At 38.3% G+C, this 20,226-nt stretch overlaps 2 protein-coding genes across 4 annotated transcripts in view; one reads left to right on the top strand and one right to left on the bottom strand.

Annotated features, from left to right (window-relative positions):
- Positions 1-324: 324 nt before the first annotated feature.
- Positions 325-1,389, top strand: LOC132313840 (uncharacterized). The gene is made up of 2 exons (XM_059812784.1): positions 325-657; positions 886-1,389. The coding sequence occupies exons 1-2, from the start codon at positions 325-327 to the stop codon at positions 1,387-1,389; spliced, it is 837 nt and encodes a 278-aa protein (XP_059668767.1).
- A 5,695-nt stretch (positions 1,390-7,084) lies between these two features.
- Positions 7,085-20,226, bottom strand: part of LOC132311134 (dihydrolipoyllysine-residue succinyltransferase component of 2-oxoglutarate dehydrogenase complex 2, mitochondrial-like) — a 37,990-nt gene continuing 24,848 nt past the window's right edge. For all 3 annotated transcript variants that reach the window (XM_059808874.1, XM_059808875.1, XM_059808876.1), the window contains 4 exons: positions 9,026-9,116; positions 8,767-8,877; positions 7,725-7,919; positions 7,085-7,551 (listed from right to left, as the gene is read on the bottom strand). In XM_059808874.1, the coding sequence (XP_059664857.1) occupies positions 7,360-7,551; positions 7,725-7,919; positions 8,767-8,877; positions 9,026-9,116 (589 nt within the window). In that variant the 3' untranslated portion in view covers positions 7,085-7,359. The remainder of the gene's footprint in view (positions 7,552-7,724; positions 7,920-8,766; positions 8,878-9,025; positions 9,117-20,226) is intronic.

The raw sequence follows: 20,226 nt of genomic DNA, 5'->3' as shown, positions 1-20,226 counted from the left end.
TTGCAAACCCGAAATTTCGCAAAATTTATTGGCCTGAAGTCCAAATGAATCTGAAATTCTTTGACCTGAAGTCATTTACACTGAGTACCCTTGCAAACCTGAAGTTTTGCAAAACGTAAAAATAAAAATTATATATGCCTTTTAGTGCAAACATATTTTGTTTTTTTTTATTGTTTTGTTTACTGAAAGCACATAATTAACTTTTGACATTATATATTTACTGACAAATCACATTATAGTGACTGCAATATTTTTATAATCTCAAATTGATTATTCTTTTGTGAAATAATTCTAACTATGTTATTTTATCATTTATAGTTCATAATGTCAAATCTTACCAAGCTTGAATTTGTGGCACATGATATCTCGGGCAAAAACTACTTGTCATGGATCCTTGATGCCGAGATCCACTTGGATGCCATGAATCTCGGTGAAACAATTAAGGAAGAAAATAATGCGTCCCTGCAGGACCGCGCAAAAACCATGATCTTTCTTCGCCATCACCTCCATGAGGAATTAAAAATAGAGTACCTCACGGTTAAGAATCCACTTACACTGTGGAAAAATCTGAAAGAACGATATGAGCATCAGAAAACTGTGATCCTTCCAAAAGCTCGCTATGACTGGATCTACCTGCGATTGCAGGATTTTAAAAGTGTAAGTGAATACAATTCAGCCTTATTTAAAATCAGCTCTCAATTGAAATTATGTGGAGAAAAAATCACTGATGATGATATGTTGGAAAAAATATACTCCACATTTCATGCCTAAAATGTGCTCCTGCAACAGCAATATAGAGAGCGCAGATTTACCAAATATTCTGAGCTGATTTCTTATTTATTGGTGGCTAAACAGAATAATGAGCTTTTCATGCAAAACCACTAGTCCCGTCCCACTGGATCTGTACCATTCCCAGAAGCGAATGTGTCATCATTTCACGGCCATGGACATGAACGTGGACGCAGACGTCGTGGTGGTCGTGGATATGGTCGCAATAGAAATAATTATAATAATCGTGGTGGTCATAATTCCTCATTGGTTCCCAGAAGGAACTCCACATCGTCCCACCAGAAGTGGAATCCAAATGCGACCAAGCAGGCAAAAGAAAAAGCTTTGCAGAACAAAGCTCCTGAGATATATGATGACAAGCCTTGCTATAGATGTGGAATGAAAAGTCATTGGTCGCGTACCTGTCTTACGCCCAAACATCTAGTTGATCTTTACCGTGTCTCAATGAATGATAAAGGAAAAGGAAAGGAAATTGAAATGAATTTTATAGATGACGACTTGCCTGTTGATATTACTCACCTTGATGTATCTGACTTCTTTGCTGATCCTAGTGATAGTATTAATCATTTGATTGGTGATGGAAATGTCCATACCAATTAATGTGTCCTTCTCTAGCATGTTATCCCGTGTGTGTTTTAGCTTATCTGTATCAATATGTCTCTATCTAGGTTGTACTATTATGTTTTTATTTTGGCTATCTTGCATGTAAATCTAGTTTGTATTTCAAGTTTGAAGTAATGAAATATATATTTTGTGTATATGAAAAAGCATGGATCTGACTAAGGCATTGACTGTACCCAACATAAATGATGAAGATATATGTCTGGCAAACAGTGCAACAGCGCACACTATACTCCGAAATAGAAAATATTTTTCGAGTATAACATTAGTTGAAGCTCGTGTCAATACAATATCAGGTCCAGCAGATCTAATTGAAGGCTCCGGAAGAGCTATCATTGTGTTACCATGTGGAACACAATTGAATATTGATGATGCTCTATACTCTACCAAATTTAAAAGAAATTTATTAAGTTTTAAAGATATACGTCTCAACGGTTATCATATTGAGACTATAAATGAAGGAAGCGTTGAATATCTCTGTATTACATGCCAGAAGCATGTATTAGAAAAACTCCCTGCTTTATCTTCTGGATTATATTATACAAATATAAGAGTAATTGAGTCACATGCAGTAACGAACCAGAAGTGCTCCGACCCAAATATTTTTATACTTTGGCATAATCGCCTTGGTCATCTTGGGTCAACAATGATGCGCCGAATCATTGAAAATTCACATGGTCATCCATTAAAGAACCAGAAGATTCTTTTAGCAAATGATTATCCTTGTACCACTTGTTCACAGGGTAAATTAATAGTCAGACCATCACCTTCCAAGGTCGTTGTTGAATGCCCACCATTTTTACAACGAATTCAAGGGGATATATGTGGACCAATTCATCCAGCGTATGGACCATTTCGGTATTTTATGGTTTTAATTGATGCATCAACACGGTGGTCACACGTAAGTTTACTTTCTACTCGTAATGTTGCATTTGCTCGACTCCTTACTCAAATAATCCGATTACGAGCACAATTTCCGGATTATCCAATCCAGACTATCCGTCTTGATAATGCCAGAGAATTTATATCTCAATCATTTGATGACTATTGCATGTCAATTGGCATCCTTATTGAACATCCTGTTGCACACACTCACACCCAAAATGGTCTTGCAGAATCTTTTACTAAACGTCTTCAGTTAATAGCTAGACCATTACTCATGAGAACTAAACTACCTGTTTCTGCTTGGGGACATTCGATATTACATGCAGCATCACTAGTTCGCATTAGACCAACTGCATATCATAGTTTTTCACCACTACAACTTGTGATGGGTCAACAACCAAGTATCTCTCACTTATGAGTTTTTTGTTGCGCTGTATATGTTCCCATTGCACCCCCACAACGCACCAAAATGGGTCTTTAACGACGACTTGGTATTTATGTAGGTTTTGATTCTCCATCTATTATTAGATGTCTTGAACCTATGACAGGTGATGTGTTTAAAGCGCGGTTTGCTGACTGTCATTTCGATGAATCTGTTTTCCCTCCATTAGGGGGAGAAAAGAAAAAGCCAGAAGAGCAACGAGTTATTAATTGGAATGTCTCGACTTTATCTCATTTCGATCCTCGCATAAATCAATGTGAACTAAAAGTTCAAAGGATCATTCATTTGCAAAGTATTGCAAATCAATTACCAGATGCATTCACTAACACAAAGAAAGTGATGAAATCACATATACCAGTTGCAAATATTCCAGCAAGAATTGATGTCCCTGTAAGACAGTCTATCAGTGTTATTGCAAATGCATCTAAGACACGCCAGAAGCGTGGTAGACCAGTCGGTGCAAAAGAAACTGTTCCCTGGAAGAGGAAAACACAAAAGAAATCAAATAAAGAAATTCGCACTCCTGAAGAGGTCACACTTGCAAAAGGAACAACGAAAATGATTAATCAATCTAAATTTTATAAGTAAGTAGCCCCAGAAGATATGCATGCCCCGGAAGTGGCGCATGCACCTGAAAATAATGAGATCTCAATAAACTATAGAGAATTGTGGGATAGAAATACAGTTATTATTAACGATATATTCTCCTTTGCAGTTACTCTTGATATTGCAGGTGATAATGAGGATCCTAAATCTCAAAACATCGAAGAGTGTCGATGTAGAAATGATTGGCCAAAATGGAAAGAAGCAATACAGGCAGAGCTAAACTCATTAGCAAAACGTGAAGTATTTGGACCTGTAATCCAGACACCTGAAGATGTCATGCCTGTAGGGTACAAATGGGTATTTGTAAGGAAATATAATGAGAAAAATGAAATTGTAAGATACAAAGCCCGACTTGTAGCCCAAGGTTTTTCGCAGAGACCTGGTATTGATTATGAGGAGACATACTCTCCTGTGATGGATGCAATCACATTTCGCTTTTTGATCAGTTTGACAGTCTCAAAAGCACTAGATATGCATCTAATGGACGTGGTTACAGCTTATTTATATGGATCACTAGATAGTGACATATATATGAAAATCCCTGAAGGATTTAAAATGCTTGAAGCAAATAGCTTGAAACCACGTACCATGTATTCAATCAAGCTACAACAAGCTTTGTACGGATTGAAACAATCCGGACGCATGTGGTACAATCGACTCAGCGAGTATTTACTTAAAGAAGGATATGTGAATAATCAAGTTTGTCCATGCATTTTCATCAAGAAATCAAAATCTGGATTTGCCATTATAGCTGTATATGTTGACGATCTAAATCTTGTGGGAACTCTTGAAGAGCACACCACGACTGCTAATTATTTAAAGAAAGAATTCGAAATGAAAGATCTTAGTAGAACAAAATTTTGTCTCGGCCTGCAGATCAAACATTTACCAAGTGGAATTCTTATCTATCAGTCAACATACACTGAAAAAGTCCTGAAGTGCTTTTATATGGATAAAGCTCACCCCTTGAGTTCTCCAATGATTGTCCGATCACTTGATGTTAAGAAAGATCATTTTCGTCCTCTGGAAGAAGGCGAAGAAGTTCTTGGTCCTGAAGTACCATATCTTAGTGCAATCGGTACTCTAATGTACCTTGCAAATTGTACCAAACCTGATATAGCATTTGCAGTCAACTTACTAGCACGGGATAGTTCTGCACCAACTCGAAGACATTAGAATGGAGTCAAGCACATTATGCGTTACCTTCGGGGAACGACTGATATGGGGTTGTTTTATTCAAGAAAATCAAAGCCCCAGTTGATCGGATATGCAGATGCAGGTTATCTTTCTGACCCACATACAGCCCGATCACAAACAAGGTACTTGTTTACTTGTGGTGGTACTGCTATATCATGGCGATCTATTGAAACAGACCATGACTGCAACTTCCTCAAATCACGCTGAGATACTTGCAATTCATGAAGCAGGTAGAGAGTGTGTTTGGTTGAGATCTGTTATACAACATATTCGAGAATCATGTGGACTCTCCTCAATCAAAGATAGTCCAACAATATTATATGAAGATAATACAGCATGTATTGCACAAGTAAGAGGAGGATACATAAAAAGTGACAGAACCGAGCACATTTCACCAAAATTCTTTTCCACACACGAGCTCCAGAAGAACCGTGATATCGATGTTCGGCAGATATGCTCTAGTGATAATCTAGCAGATTTATTCACTAAAGCGCTTCTAACTACAACATTCAAGAAGTTAGTGGACAACATTGGAATGCGTCAACTAAAGGATCTTCAGGATTGAACTAATGAGGGGGAGCAATTGATCAAAGAGGTATTAGCATACTATACTCTTTTTCCTTCGTCCAGGTTTTATTCCACTGGGTTTTCCTGGCAAGGTTTTAATGAGGCAGTTTTAATCTATGCAATACCATACACAAGAATACTGTACTCTTTCTCCTTCACTAGGGTTTTGTCCCACTGGGTTTTCCTTAGTAAGGTTTTAACGAAGCATATTCTTAGTGAAGTTTTGTGGACCCCAAGGAGGAGTGTTATATATATCTCATAAATGTATGGGGTCCCAAATGTTGTATATCATCCATGAGCTCACAGTTTTAGGCTTACAAAGGAAGGCAACACAGTGGCGTACAGAGGAAGCCAATTTTGAAGCCTATAAAAGGCATTGTGCATGTACTAATAAGAGATACAATTGAATACAAAGCAGTTATCTCTCTCACTCTCTCTCGTTCTCTCTTCGTGTTCTCTCTCTGTCTCATTCTCTCTCTATTTGTGTGTGTGTGAAAATTTCTATAACAAATATTACTATAGATATACACACACATATTCATTACACTTATTGCTTTGTCCATGTTATGTCGCATTCTTATCGTCTTGTACATACAGTTATTGCTTTGTCCATGTCATGTCGCATTCATTTCATCTTGTACATACAGAAATTCCTTCAGCACACACATGATTAACAAAAAATGGAATTTAAGATAGCTCATAAATCAACATTCAAAAAAAAAAAAAAAAAACTCTTTAATCAAATAACTGTCTCTTCATACATGAGGGGGTTGATAATGAGTAGGGGTGGCAATTATGTGGATCATAACCCTATCATTTCAAGTTTGTATCTCTCTTTTCTCTTTCTAGAAACCTCCACTGACCCCCTCTTTCAGTCGCCACCTCCCACTTCGTCTTCTCTCTTTTCTCCCTGCTCCTTTACATGGGAGTAGGGAGGTGATGTTTCCTGCCTCCCATAGGCTAAATAAAATCGGCGTGTAATAGTAAGTACGCTCCGTGGGAGGTTTTCACGCCATTTTTGCTTTTATTTTGCTAGATCTGCTTTGGTTTGGCTTGTTTCCAGCCAGACTGGGTGGCTCTGTATTTCTTTCTCCGACTAAATCTCAGATCTATGTCAATTTTTGTGTTCCTCGACTTGTGCGGGATTTTGGTAGTTTTTCCACCAGTCGGAGGCGCCTTGTGAATGGAGCTTTGGAGCAGTTGCCTTGCTGATAACCTGACCTTTATGTCATTCCTGTTGATGCTCGTCTCATGTGCTGGCTTCCGTTATTCTTCTCAACAAATCTGGAGACTGGTCTTCATTTTTCTTCTTTGTGCTTCAAGTTTTGTTTGCCTTTTTACGGCTTGCCTTTATTGCATCTTTACTGTCCTTTATAAATGTGTTGTGTAAATGCCGTATGGTAGTTCTCTTATTGCCAGGCCAAAAAAATAAAAATAATTGTGTCATTTAAATATAAGAGTATTGGTAAATCTAAACCCAACCTATTTAATAATCGTGTCAAAAACCTTCAATATTAACCCAACCTTTTTAATAATCGTGTCAAAAACCTTCAATATTAACCCAACCTTTTTATTAAACGAGTAAACGTATTAACTTGTTTAATGACGTATTTATCAAAACGAAACATTTAATATTTAATCAAATAATAAATAATAGAAAAATATTATCACTCTGAACCCAAAGAAAATTTATGTTAATATGACTTAACTATCTATAATAATTAGATTTAAACAGGTAACATATTACATAAGTCATATTCACGATTATAACATATTGAGTTAAACGGGTCATAAACGAATTACACGGGTTGAACTCCTCAACCCTAACCCGACATGACTAAGTAAAAAGATTAATCCGTATATCGTGTAAATCCGTTTATGACCCGAACTCGTTTAAAGTCTGCCCAAATCCGTTTATTTCGTTTCGTGTTCAAGTCGTGTCATAATTTGCCACCCCTAATAATGGGAGTACTCGGCTTCCATAAACACCACCATTAGATATAAAAATACATAAAAACACTGTTTGGGAATACAAAAATATGTTTGCTAACAAGGTGCCCCTCCCTCATTTCAAATTTAAACATAGCTCGCCGCAATTGAACAACTTGCTAAAACAGAGAATCAACAATGAAAAACAAAAACAAAAACAAAAAATTGTCAATCTTGAGAAATTTATTCTGGTTTGATGAATTCCGATTATATGAAATCCAAGTATATATCATGAAATCAAGCAACAGCTGCTGCTGCTGTCTTTAAATATCAAGGAGCAACCTCCGTGGATCCTCCACCACATCTTTGATACGGCGCAAGAAGAACACAGCCTCTCTTCCATCAATCAGCCTATGGTCATATGTCAGGGCAATGTACATCATTGGTCTCGGAACTACGTTGCCTCCAACCACCATTGGACGGGAAACTATCGAGTGCATACCCAGGATTGCCGACTGTCAAAAATCTAATTCAGATACTGATAACCAAAGATAAAGGAAAACAACGGAATTGACAATAGAGTAACCCACTTTTATGTAGTCAAATTAATGGGAAAAAAAAAATTCCAATTCAAGAGAAAAACCACTCTTTCATCAGATAATTCTCTCTATATATGAAGAGGCCATACCTGAGGGGGGTTGATAATGGGGGTACTCAAAAGACTTCCATAAACACCACCATTAGATATTGTGAATGAACCTCCGGCCATCTCATCAATTGATATTGATCCATCAACTGCCTTCTTAGCAAGAGTGTTGATCTCCTTTTCTATCTCAGCAAAATTCATCTTGCCAGCATTGCGGATAACTGGAACAACAAGCCCCTGAGGAAAACCAAAAGATCAAAGTCTGAGCCAAGAAGCTTAGCAAAATTCATACTTTCTTCCAAATATTTTTTATTATTGTCAATCAGTAGAGCAACTTAACACAAGCCACAGGAAGACAAACAAAAAGGACTGGGAGGAGTCGAGTGGTATCAAGCAGACAAAAAAATAATAATAAAAGGGGAACGCATCCCAAGAACTACACAACGGCTGAAGCTAAGAAAGGCCCTAAGAACCCAAGGAGCCCAACTTGAAATCGTCAAAAAACCAGCAGAAACATGCAACTTGAAATCAGTCAAGCTAACATGATACATATTTGAAGACAAGCTCCCCAGACTAATTTGAATGTAGTGTTGTTTATGGGACAAGAAAAAAAAAAAAATTTGTTTGTAGTATAGCCCATTTCTGAAAATATTTTGAAATAGATGAATTATACATATCAGACGTGGCTTCATTTTGCCAAAGGTTAATGGAAATGAACACTTGAAAAATAAAATAATGTGGCCGGCAATTTGTGCTCCCATATTTGGATTTAGATGGAACGAAACACCATATATACCTTTCCATCTTATAATTCAACAAAATATACCTTTCCATCTTAGTTATGCTGATAACTTCATCTGGCATTTCAAAAAATTCTGGGAATGTGATAAAAAATACAAAGCGCAAAAGGTATATTAGAAATGATGTAAAACACTAAGGGCTATTCAGAACAAGCCCCAAATTCACCCCACCACCAAGTAACAAGCCCCAAATTCTCTTTAACCTAAATTTCAAGGCATGTTCTCCATGTTCAATCTTTCTATATTATGCTAAAATTAGAACTAAATCATAGAAACTGACAAACCTTTGGAGTTCCAACAGCTATGCTAATATCTATGTAGTCTCTATATATGATATCATCACCATCAATAACCGCATTGATGATTGGTTGATTCTGAAGCCCACTAACAGCAGCCTGAAATTGGAAACAGGAAAATATATACATCTCAGAAATCGAACAATATACACAAAAAATTAAAAAAAGAATCTCAAATTCACACGTGCAAATATACATCTTCATCCATTTCCCATTTCTAGCTATTTAATGCAAACAAATTACATACTTTCACAAATCCTGACATAAGACCCAATTTCACTCCATGCTTTTCAACAAAGGCGTCCTTGTAATCAGAACGGAGTTTCATCAAATTAGTCCTGCAATAAGCAGCACATCAAGGAGGGAAATGATGTAACTATATTTTATCACAAGAAGCGAATGATAACCATATTAAGATTTGGAACATAATTTGAATAAATAAACAAAAATTACGTAAAATTACATTAATCTCTACTAAAGTTTAGGGTAATTTTCACACGCATGATAAGATTGGCCAAAATTACAGAACTAATCTGAAGTTTGACACTGAGATCTACAACCCCACTCCCGTCAGCTCGCCTTTAAAGCTGTTAACATGTATCTTTTGCAATACAATACATGCCCTCAGAGAGTTAAATGGTCAGAAAAACAGCCATAACAGTGTTCCTAACAGTATGGATTTACCATAATGAAAAAGATAGACATACCCTTTGTTAAATTTGCTAAAAAAAAAATCAGAACTTAATGGTCATTGCATCACCAGCAAAGCATTGCCCCTATCATCCCCATTCACCACCACTAATTGGCAAATATAGGCTGGAAAAAAGGAAAAACACATAAAGAAGAAAAGAAGAGAGAGAATGGCTGTTGGAGAGAGACATGTGAAATGGAAGGGGCAAGAAGATATCGGAGAGTGTCATGCCGGAGAAGGTTGTAGGTCATGGTGTGGGTTACAGAATTGGGAGGGAGAGTTTCAGACCCAAGAAATTGCCAATCCCTTTTTTCTGTCTGTTTCTCTGTAAATGGACCCAATCCTTATTCTTTCTAGCTATTATTGCCTCTTTAAATTTGACCCCAAAGTAACCAGTAAACCACACCATCTCTCACCAACTTCATTCTCTGCCTAACCCAGCATTGGCACCACCAATGGTGGGTGGTAATGGGTTTGCCATAAACGATGTATAAGGGGTGTTGAGTGGAGCCATGGGAGCTGTGCCAAAATGTGAGATAGTATAAATAAAATAACGCGAGAGAGAATCAGTATGCTCTCTCATTCTCTCTGCCATCACATTCTTTTCTTTTCTCCCCTTTCTCAGTTTTCTTCTTCTGCTTCTTTTTCTCCGATCTATTTTCAATCTCATAAACCAACTTGGTATCAAAATGACGAGGAGGGACTGAACCAACAAACCAGAAACAAAAGCAATGTTGATATCAGTGTACGGATGCTGACAACAGCATGGAAAAACCTGCCACCATGTTGGCCACTGTTCGGGGATCCTGATCTGACTCCATTTGCTATTTCTTTATGATTTTTTCAAAGAGTGGGTTTGAAGGAATCAAGATCTAGGGTTTCTTGACGCGATTTCTTTGCTCCAATCTGTAACAGAAGAGTTTGATTAGTATGTTTGTGCGGTTGTGCATATTTGAAGAAATAACTGAGTTATGGATTTTTATTTCTCACCAGGTGATGGGTTTGTTTATAAATCTGCTACAGTTACTATTCTGTATGCCTAATTTCAATCTTTTGATACAGTAGCACAAGGTTACACTTCTGTTAATCAGATTGTGTCTTCCTAGTGGTTGTTTAATATTCTTTTTTTGCTTATCTTGTGTGATTGGAAGAGATTAATTTGTATTTGAGACTGACCACGAGATGTCAAGAAAGTGAGATCTCCCAAATCCCAAAACAGGGGATAGTGGGTAACCGGCTTCGCAATATTGATATCACAGAATCTTGCCTTTGTATTCCTTCTTTGTACATGTCTGGGAGTGCTGGCGAGGCAGTACTAATGTCAAATACGCTACTCTCCAGATCATAACAATGAAGTTAGACAATGGTGATCGTCCATTGTCCTGCTCCTTTCCTAGGCTTTTTAGGATTGCTGTTGATAGACATGCCTTGGTTTTCAACTGTTATCGGCTTGATAACGGTAGGACTACGTGTGATGTGCAATTTCGGTGTCATTTCAAAGATTGGGAGTTGGATGATGTTTGTGGATTTCTAGACCTGGGAGCTGGATGGTAGAGGCGCTGACTCCATTTTTTAGGTGCCCTCTCCTCGGGAGATTTGAGGTTCATTACTTGCTCTATTGCCTTTTCAACTTCTATGGCTCTGATTTCCCTTGGAAGATGGTTTGGCGCTCGAAGACTCCTCTCAGAGTGGCCTTTTTTTGTCTAGACTGCAGTTTGGGCCAAGATTTTGATGACGGATAACCCAAGAATAAGGAAACAGGTTAATGTCAATTGGTGTTGCTTGTGCAAGAGGGATGGAGAGTATGTGGATCACCTTCTTTTGCATTGCCTTATGGCTCATGACTGTTGCAGCTTTATTTTTGGTTTGTTTGGCATCCAGTGGGTTATGCCTTGGTCTTCGAGAGGTTTGATTAACGTTTGGAGAGGCTGTTTTGTGGGAGCCCACGCTCGTGATTTTTGGAGGGCGGCACCCTTTTGTGTTTGGTGGTGCATTTGGAAGGGAGTAGAATAGAAGATCTTTTGACAGGGAGGAATCTTCCATTGGGGCTTTGAAATTTTATATTATTAGTTCTCTTTTTAGTTGGGGGATGGGGAGACATTGTAAATCTATAGAGGAGTTTGTTGATTTTTTGGGTTCCTTGGGTCCTTAGGACCTCTTTCTTTGGCTTCAGCTTTTGTGTAGCTTTCAGGATGCATTCCCTTATTGAATGCTTTCTAATATATTCTTACTTAACCAACCAACCAACCCAAAAAAAAAAGAGTAAAGGAAGAATGGGTTATCTGACTATTAAGATAAAGGAACCAAAGGTTGATCTCATATGAGAAATGGGAGGCTGAAAATTCAACGGTTATGTCATGGCTTCTTCACTCCATGAAACCATAAATTAGTAATGGATACCTATTCTTAAGAACCGCCAGGAAGTTTGGGATGCCGTATCCCAAAGTTATTCGAAGATAGGTACAGTGTTGTTAAAGGCGCGCCTAGCTAGGCTCACTGATGTTTACTAGGCGCGCGTCTCGGTTGCACCTCGTCCTGTTTGTGAGGTGCGCCTAGGCGCGCCTCACTGATATTTGCTTAAAAAAATACGATTGTTTTATTTCTTAAGCCAAAAAGGGTACTTTTGGCAACTTAATTAACAAAAAAGAAAGCTCAATCATACGATATAAGGAACTTTTGTTCAAAAGAATAAAAAAATAAGAAAGCCCAAGAGTCAAAGTGTTAACCGAACAACGATAGAATGAGATTGTGAGACGAAGACGAAGCCTTAGTTGCAGAGATGAACGACGAAGCCACGTCAGTTCTTTCTTTTCTTTTCTTTTTCTCTCTTCTCCTCTAGATCTCTCCTCTCTTCTTATCTTTGTTTACATCTCTCTCTTCGTCTAGTTCTCTCATCTCTCTGTCTTTTTTTTTTTTTTGCTCTGTTTTTTCTTTTTTCTTTTTTTCTTGTTAACATTTTTTTTTTTTTGTTAACATATTTATTTCTTTTTGTGCTTTGTTTTGCCATTCAAAAAACACATGTTGCTTTGCCTTTCAGGAAAACAAATTTGTACTCTGTTTTATGGTTGTTGGATGCTTGTATAGTTGATGGATTTACTTTTTTATATTTGATATTAATTTTTAGAATATTGATATGACTTATGAGATATGGATGTTATTATGGTAGTTTAAATTTTCAATTGTGCGTCTCACTTCACTCAGGTGTGCGCCTCGCGCCTAGGCTCCAAAGGACCTCTAGCGCCTTGGTGCACCTTGGGCCTTTAATAACCATGGATAGGTAATCTGGCACAAATTTATGATTTAAAGCGCCAATTCCATGACACCGAACAAAGAACTTTATCATTGGCAACTTTCATACTCTGCCGGATTTATGGCACGAGTTAGATCACTATCAAAGGCTAGATATGAAGTGTTCTGCAGATGTTGCTAAATTGCAGAAGATGATTGAACAAAGCATTTTTGAGTTTTTAGCTGGTTTAAATCCTGAATATGACCAGGTTAAATTTCAGATTTTAGGTCAAAAGCCCCTTCCCTCTCTGATGGGGGTATACACATAAGTTCAAAAGTGAGGAAAGTAGACGTGTTGTTATGCTCCAGTCAATGCCACAGAAGAGCTCTGCACTTGTAGCCTATACCCAGCGAGATAGAATGGAGGGACTAAGAAATATGGTAAGAATAAATTAATGGTAGTTGACAAATTGTTTTGTGATTATTGCAGCAAAACTAGACATGCTAGAGAAAATTGTTGGAAGATACATGGTCATCCTCAGTTTGGACGTAGAGGAGGTCGGTCAGGTGGTGGTTCTCGATTCCGTGCTCACCATATTACTGTTGTTATCTTCTTCAGCCACTACCACTCCACCAACTCAATGTAATACACCTACTCTTACTAAGGAGGAAGTTGAGAATTTCAAGCCCATAATATCACAATTATAGACTCCTGCAATAGCATCCACCTCTTTTGCCCACTCAGTCAACTTGTCTGAAGCTCTAAGTGCATTTTGTAGCACATTTAATCACCATTGGATCATTGGTTCAGGGGCATCCGATCATATGACTGGCTTGTCTACTTTATTTTCTTATACTAATTGTTCAGGTACACAAAAAGCTCAGATAGCATATGGTTCTTTTTCGTATGTCTCTGGAAAGATTTTTTTTTTTTTTTCGATAAGTATGTCTCTGGAAAGATTGTTGTAGACAAAAATAACCAAGTTGCTAAAGTTATGGAAGGTGCCGAAGAAAATGACAATGGCCCTAACCTGAGTGTTATTCCTAATTCACTTCCTAGTGAACCGGTTACTGCACCTCCAGATAGTCCTCCCAGTCTCCCCACAAATGAAGAAGCAGAAGCCGAGAGACCTAAGACTCCCACTTACAACGTGTACTCCAGGAGGAAAAAGTCCATCATCAGCTCACCAGCTCCAATTGTCAGCCTTGAAACGGGTAATGAAAATAATCCAAATTCTAGTTCTAGTTCAGAAATTCATTCTAATAATGACCTAGATTTGCCCACTGCTCTTAGAAAGAACTTGTACCCGACACCCCATGTCTAACTTTGTATCCATGCAGAGTTTATCACCACAATACTGAACCTCTCTCTCTGTCTCAGCAAGTTCCCTCATCTGTCAAGAAGCTTTAACCTCAAAACCATAGAGGGAGGCCATGAACAAGGAGATGAGAGCGCTGAAAAAAATAATAATAATAAGACCTGGGAAGTTGTTGACTTACCGGAAGGGAAAAGGACAGTGGGCTGCAATTGGATCTTTACAGTCAAATACAAAGTTGATGGCACTTTGGACAAATACAAGGCGAGGCTAGTGGCCAAAGGGTACACTCAAACGTATGGAATAGAGTACCACGAGACGTATGCACTGGTGGCAAAAATGAATACAATTAGAATTCTTGTATCTTTGGCAGCAAATAAGGATTGGCCTCTACATCAGTTTGATGTGAAAAATGCTTTCCTCCATGGAGACTTAGATTAAGAAGTCTATATGGATATTCCAGCTGGGTATGAGCTGAAATCGTGGAAAAATAAGGTATGCAAACTTAAAAAATCACTCTATGGCCTTAAGCAGTCTCCACTGGCTTGGTTTGGGAAGTTCACTAAGTCAATGTTAAAAGGGGGGTACTTTCAAAGTCAAGGTGATCACACCTAATTCATAAATGGGTCCCCCACTGGAAGAGTCACTGCCTTAATTGTATATGTAGACGACATTATTGTCAACGGTGATGACATTGAAGAAATGATGGCGTTGAAGATTTATTTAGCAAAAGAATTCGAGATCAAAGACTTGGGAAAATAGATATTTTCTTGGAAATGAAGTTGCTAGATCTAAGCAGGGGATCTTCATTTCTCAACAAAAATACACTAAAGATCTTCTTCAAGAAACAGGTATGCTCGGCTGCAAACCCATTGATACTTCGATAGAACCCAGCCACAAGTTAGGAGGAAAAAAGGAAGAAGAAATGGTTGATCGTGGAATGTACCAGAGAATGGTTGGAAAACTGATCTACTTGTCACATACAAGGTCGGACATCACATATGCAGTAAGTGTAGTGAATCAGTTTATGCATGCCCCACTTAGATCACACCACAATGCAGTTTATAGAATCATTAGATACTTGAAAGGGACATCCAGCAAGGGACTCTTATTTCGGAAAGATAAGGAGCTGAAATTAGAAGCATATACAGATGCCGATTGGGCTGGATCCATGGTTGATAGGCGGTCAACTACTGGCTACTTATGCATTATCTAGTGGCATTGGATTGTTGGTGTCTTTTGCTTGGAATGTTTGGGATTTCATGGGTTATGCCTTGATCTACGAGAGGATTGATGGAGGCTTGGAGTGGGTGCTATGTGGGAGGCCATGCTCGTGGGTTTTGGAGGATGGCGCCCTTGTGTTTATGGTGGTGTTTGTGGAGGGAGCGGAATAATAGACCTTTTGAAGGAAAGGAATCCTCGGTTGTTGTTCTTAAGTCAGCTTTTATTTCATCTTTATGTTTTTGGGGTTCTGGTAGGCTTTGTTCCTCCCCAGAGGAGATGATTGATTTTATTTCTTCTCTGGGACCATAGGATCCCTTTGTTGTCATTGGGACACATTCCCCTTTTGAACGTTTTTGAATGAATTTGCTTAATTATCTAAAAATAAAAACTACTAGCTACTATACCTTCTTAGGAGGGAACTTAGTTACGTGGAGAACTAAGAAACAACCAGTGGTTGCTCGCTCTAATGCAGAGGCAGAATTCAGAACTATGGCTCAAGGGATATGTGAACTAATCTGGCTGAAAATGATACTCTCTTATTTGAGGGTAGAAGTGAAGGACCCAATGATGTTGTACTATGGTAATAAAGCAGCTATAAATATAGCTCATAATCCAGTACATCACAACTGGACTAAACATGTGGAAGTGGATAGACATTTCATCAAGGAAAAATTGGACTTGGGACAAGTTTGCACTCCATACATTCCATTCTCTAAACAGATTGCTGATGTGCTCACTAATGGATTATCTAGCACAATTTTTCATCAAATTGTTGACAAGGTTGGGAAGCAAAATATCTTTGCACCAACTTGAGGGGGAGTGTTGGAATAGTTGACTTATTATTCTTTCTGTAAATAGGCTGCAAAGATACGATTGTAATTTAGATCCTAGTTTTTAGCTCTTAATTTAGGAGAGTAAGGAGAGTTACCTGGATTAGCCTAACGTAGGTCTACTCTTGCACGTATATATATCTGTGCAATTCTTCTATAATAAAGGAGAGTGGTTCATTCTTCACAAACTAACACTTCTCTATGTCAATAACATTACAAAACATCTAAAAGGTAGTGTAACTTTCTTTCCCTCACATGGTGTCTTTCATGACCAAGTAACGAGGAGGATCATTAGCAGTGGTAGAGAGAGGGATGGTCTTTATTTTTTGGATGCTAAATTGGAGAAGATAAATCAAGTTCAACAAGCACTTCAGTCAACAAGCTGTGATTACCTTATGGATCAGATTTGGCTATGGCATCGACGATTAGGACACCCATCATTTATTTTGTTGCAAATACATTTTCCTTCTTTATTTCCAAGAATAAATGTCTCCAAATTTCATTGTGAATTGTGTGAACTTGCAAAACGTCATAGAACTTCATTTCCTTCAAATTCTAATAAAAGTTTCATCTCCTTATGTTATTGTTCATAGTTATGTATGGGGAGTCCTTCGCATGTTGCTAGTTTATCTAGTTTCAAATGGTTTGTTACATTCATTGATGATTATTCTCGTACCACTTGGGTTTACTTGCTAAAATAAAAAAGTGATGTTTCTATTACTCATCTCGTTTATCACTCTTTAATTCTTTCTCAATTGCGTCCACACCCAATACTTATAAAAATAAAATAAAAAAATTTAGCCCTGGCCTATTAATTTTCCTTCATCTTTACATGTAGGAAATTAAATAAGCCGGTGAGGTGGTATTCGGCTCGTCACTCTGTAGCATAGTTGTTAAAGGGCGCAAGGCGCCTCCAGGCGCCACCATGTCGCCTCCAATGGCTTAAGGCGCTGGGGTTGAATAGGGCGGCCGCCTTTGTATAACAGGCGCAAGGCCACAGGCGCACAGAAGGCGCGCCTCTTGAAAAAGGGAACTTTTTTATAGTTGTTTTGTTATTTTTTCAGTTTTGTATTCTTTATTATTTGTTTATTAATTGTTTATTATTACTTTTTATTTGTTTATCACACAACTTACGAGTTACAAAACGAAAAAATAAAAAGAAAACCAAAAGCAAAAGTGGAAAGAGACAGATCTGCCGGCATCGAAGACGATATCTGCGAAGCTCTCGAATCTGCCAGCTCTCTCAGTCTCGGTCCTCTCAGATCTGCCGGTCAGTTCTCCTTCTCTCTCTCCTTCTTTCCTCCTCTCCTCCTCTCTCTTCTTCTTCTCTCTTCTCTTCTCACCGAATCTCTGTCAGATTTTTTTTTTTCTCTCTTCTTTTCTTCTTCTTCTTCTTCTTTTCTTCTTCTCTCTTCTTCTCCTCCTTCTCTCTCTTCTTCTTCTCTCTTCTCTTCTCTCGTCAGAATGTCAGATTTTTTTTTTTACTCTCTTCTTCTTCTCTCTCTTCTTCTCCTCCTCTCTCTTCTTCTTCTTCTCTCTTCTCTTCTCAGAATGTCAGATTTTTTCTTCTTCTTCTTCTTCTTCTTCTTCTTCTTCTTCTTCTCTCGGCTCTCTCTTCTTTCAGTTCTTTGAGTTCTTTCCTTTTGCTTTTGGCAGATTTTTTTTATTTATTTTTATGCTTGTCTAGAATCTGGATGATGTTGGTCCTCTGTTTTTTTGAGGGTTTTTGCGTAGTTGTTGTTTCTGTAGATTAGTGCCTTACTGCCTTGCATGTGTTTGGTGATGCGCCTGATTGATTTTGTTTACTCCTTATTAAAACAGATAATAGAGATATACCTAATCAATCAATCATGGTGCTTATAGAAAATTAGATTGATTTGATTTGAAAATATAGCACATCCTTGATCAGTTGATCCTTGTGGTTTTTGCAAGATAAATTCATAATTTCTATTTAATGCATCCAAACATGGTGCTTGCAACTTGCAAAATCGTTTTATTCGTGCTTAAATCGTGCTTAATCAAAATTAGATTTGATTTGACTTAAAAGTAGTAATAGCACATCCATGTGATTTTTGCAAGATGAACTCAAATTTTCTAGCATCCAAACATTATTGCAATCTTTATATATACTATTGCATCTTTAATACTTTATTGGGTGGGTTTTGTTTTGTTTTTTTTCAACGCGCGCCTTACTTCAGTCGGGCGCGCGCCTCGCCTTGCGCCTCAGGCTCCAGGAGGCATTTGCGCTTTTGTGCGCCTTGAGCCTTTAACAACTATGCTCTGTAGTTGGCTACTTTAGCTAAGGTTACCTCCATCAAATGAATTAAGTTCTCAATCTCTCCAAAAAGCTTCTGGTGTCTTCAAGGGATTTGATTGACGTTTGGAGAGAAAACAGTGTGTGGGCCCACGCCCGTGATTTTTGGAGGGCGACCCCCCTTTGTGTTTGGTGGTGCATTTGGAAAGAGCGGAATAGATCTTTTCGATGGGGAGGAACCTGTTGACTTTAAAGATATAATCAAATCAAGAGTAAGTGATAAAGAAGAAGAAAGAGGATGAGAGAAAAAGAGAGAGAGATGGGGAAAGAATGAAAGAATACTTTCATCTTTCCACCACATTCTATTTATAATAACAAGTTTAAGAAATAACACATAAGCCCCTATATAAGTAATAACAAATAAGCCCCTGACAACACTCCCCCTCAAGCTGGTGCAAAGATATCTATCACGCCCAGCTTGACTAACATATTTTGCAAGCAAGTCTTGCTCACACCCTTAGTCAAAACACCAGCATCCTGATCATGTATATTGACGTATGGAGTACAAATCAGCCCAAGACAAAGTTTTTCCTTGATAAAGTGTCGATCGACTTCAATGTGTTTTGCCCTGTCATGTTGAACTGGATTGTGGGCAATGCTAATAGCAGCCATGTTGTCACAATACAACTTCATTGACTCGCGACCAAGATAACCTAACTCACCTAACATCGTACGTAGCCATAACAACTCACAAACTCCATGTGCCACGGATCTGAACTCAACCTCTACACTAGATCTAGCTACTACAGACTGTTTCTTGCTCCCCATGAAACAAGATTACCTCCAACAAATGTGCAATATCCTGAAGTAGATCATCAATCTGTCATAGACCCTGCCCAATCAACATCAGTATAGGCTTCAACACGCAAGTGGCCATGATTGCCAAACAATATCCCCTTACCAGGTGAACCCTTAAGGTAGCGAAGAACGTGATGAGCTGCCTCAAGGTGAGGTGTACGTGGAGCATGCATAAACACTAATCACAGTAACAGTGTAGGCAATATCCGGGCGCGTGAGAGATAAGAAAATCAGTCTCCCAACCAATAGCTGAAATCTTCCCACATCATCTAATGGGTCTCCATGTATATCACTAAGCCTATGGTTCTACTCAATGGGAATAACAATACGTCTAGCTCCAAGCCTGCCTGTTTCAGCCAACAAATCTAACACATACTTCCATTGAGAAATGAACACCCCTTTCTTCGATCTGCACACCTCGATGCCAAGAAAGTATCTCAATGATCCAAGGTCTTCAACCTCAAACTCTGTCCCCAAGAATGACTTCATTCGACGAATCTCTTCTAGATCATTTCCAATGATAACAATATCATCAACATATACAATAAGGGCAGTGGTGCAACCCTGGTGCTTCTTGATGAAGAGAGTATGATTTGCCCGACTCTGTGTGTAGCCTACTCTTTTCACAGTAGTGCTGAACCTCCCAAACCAAGCACATGGCGACTGCTTTAACCCATATAAAGCTTTATTTAGCACTAAATTCTAATCATTGGCAAGCTTAAACCCTGGTGGCATAGTCATATACACCTCTTCCTCCAAGTTACCATGAAGGAAAGCATTCTTTACATCCAGCTGATGTAAGAGCCAATTCAAATTATCCGCCAAAGAAAGAAGAACACGTATAGAGTTCATCTTGGCAACTGGAGCAAATGTTTCCAGATAATCAATTCCATAGGTCTAAGTGAAGCCCTTTGCAACTAACGAGCTTTATATCTCTCAATTGTTCCGTCTGCATGATACTTTATTGTGTAGACCCATTTGCAGCATACTGGTTTCTTACCCATAGGTAATGGAACAATATCCCAAGTACCATTCTTCTCAAGGGCC

Source organism: Cornus florida, unplaced genomic scaffold (assembly GCF_030987335.1).
Source record: "Cornus florida cultivar Cherokee Brave unplaced genomic scaffold, ASM3098733v1 CherokeeBrave_3.0.0_Hap2_Chr06, whole genome shotgun sequence".
In the NCBI taxonomy this organism is placed as follows: Eukaryota; Viridiplantae; Streptophyta; class Magnoliopsida; order Cornales; family Cornaceae; genus Cornus; species Cornus florida.
Note: the sequence above shows the minus strand (reverse complement) of the source record. Positions and strands in the feature narration are given on the sequence as shown.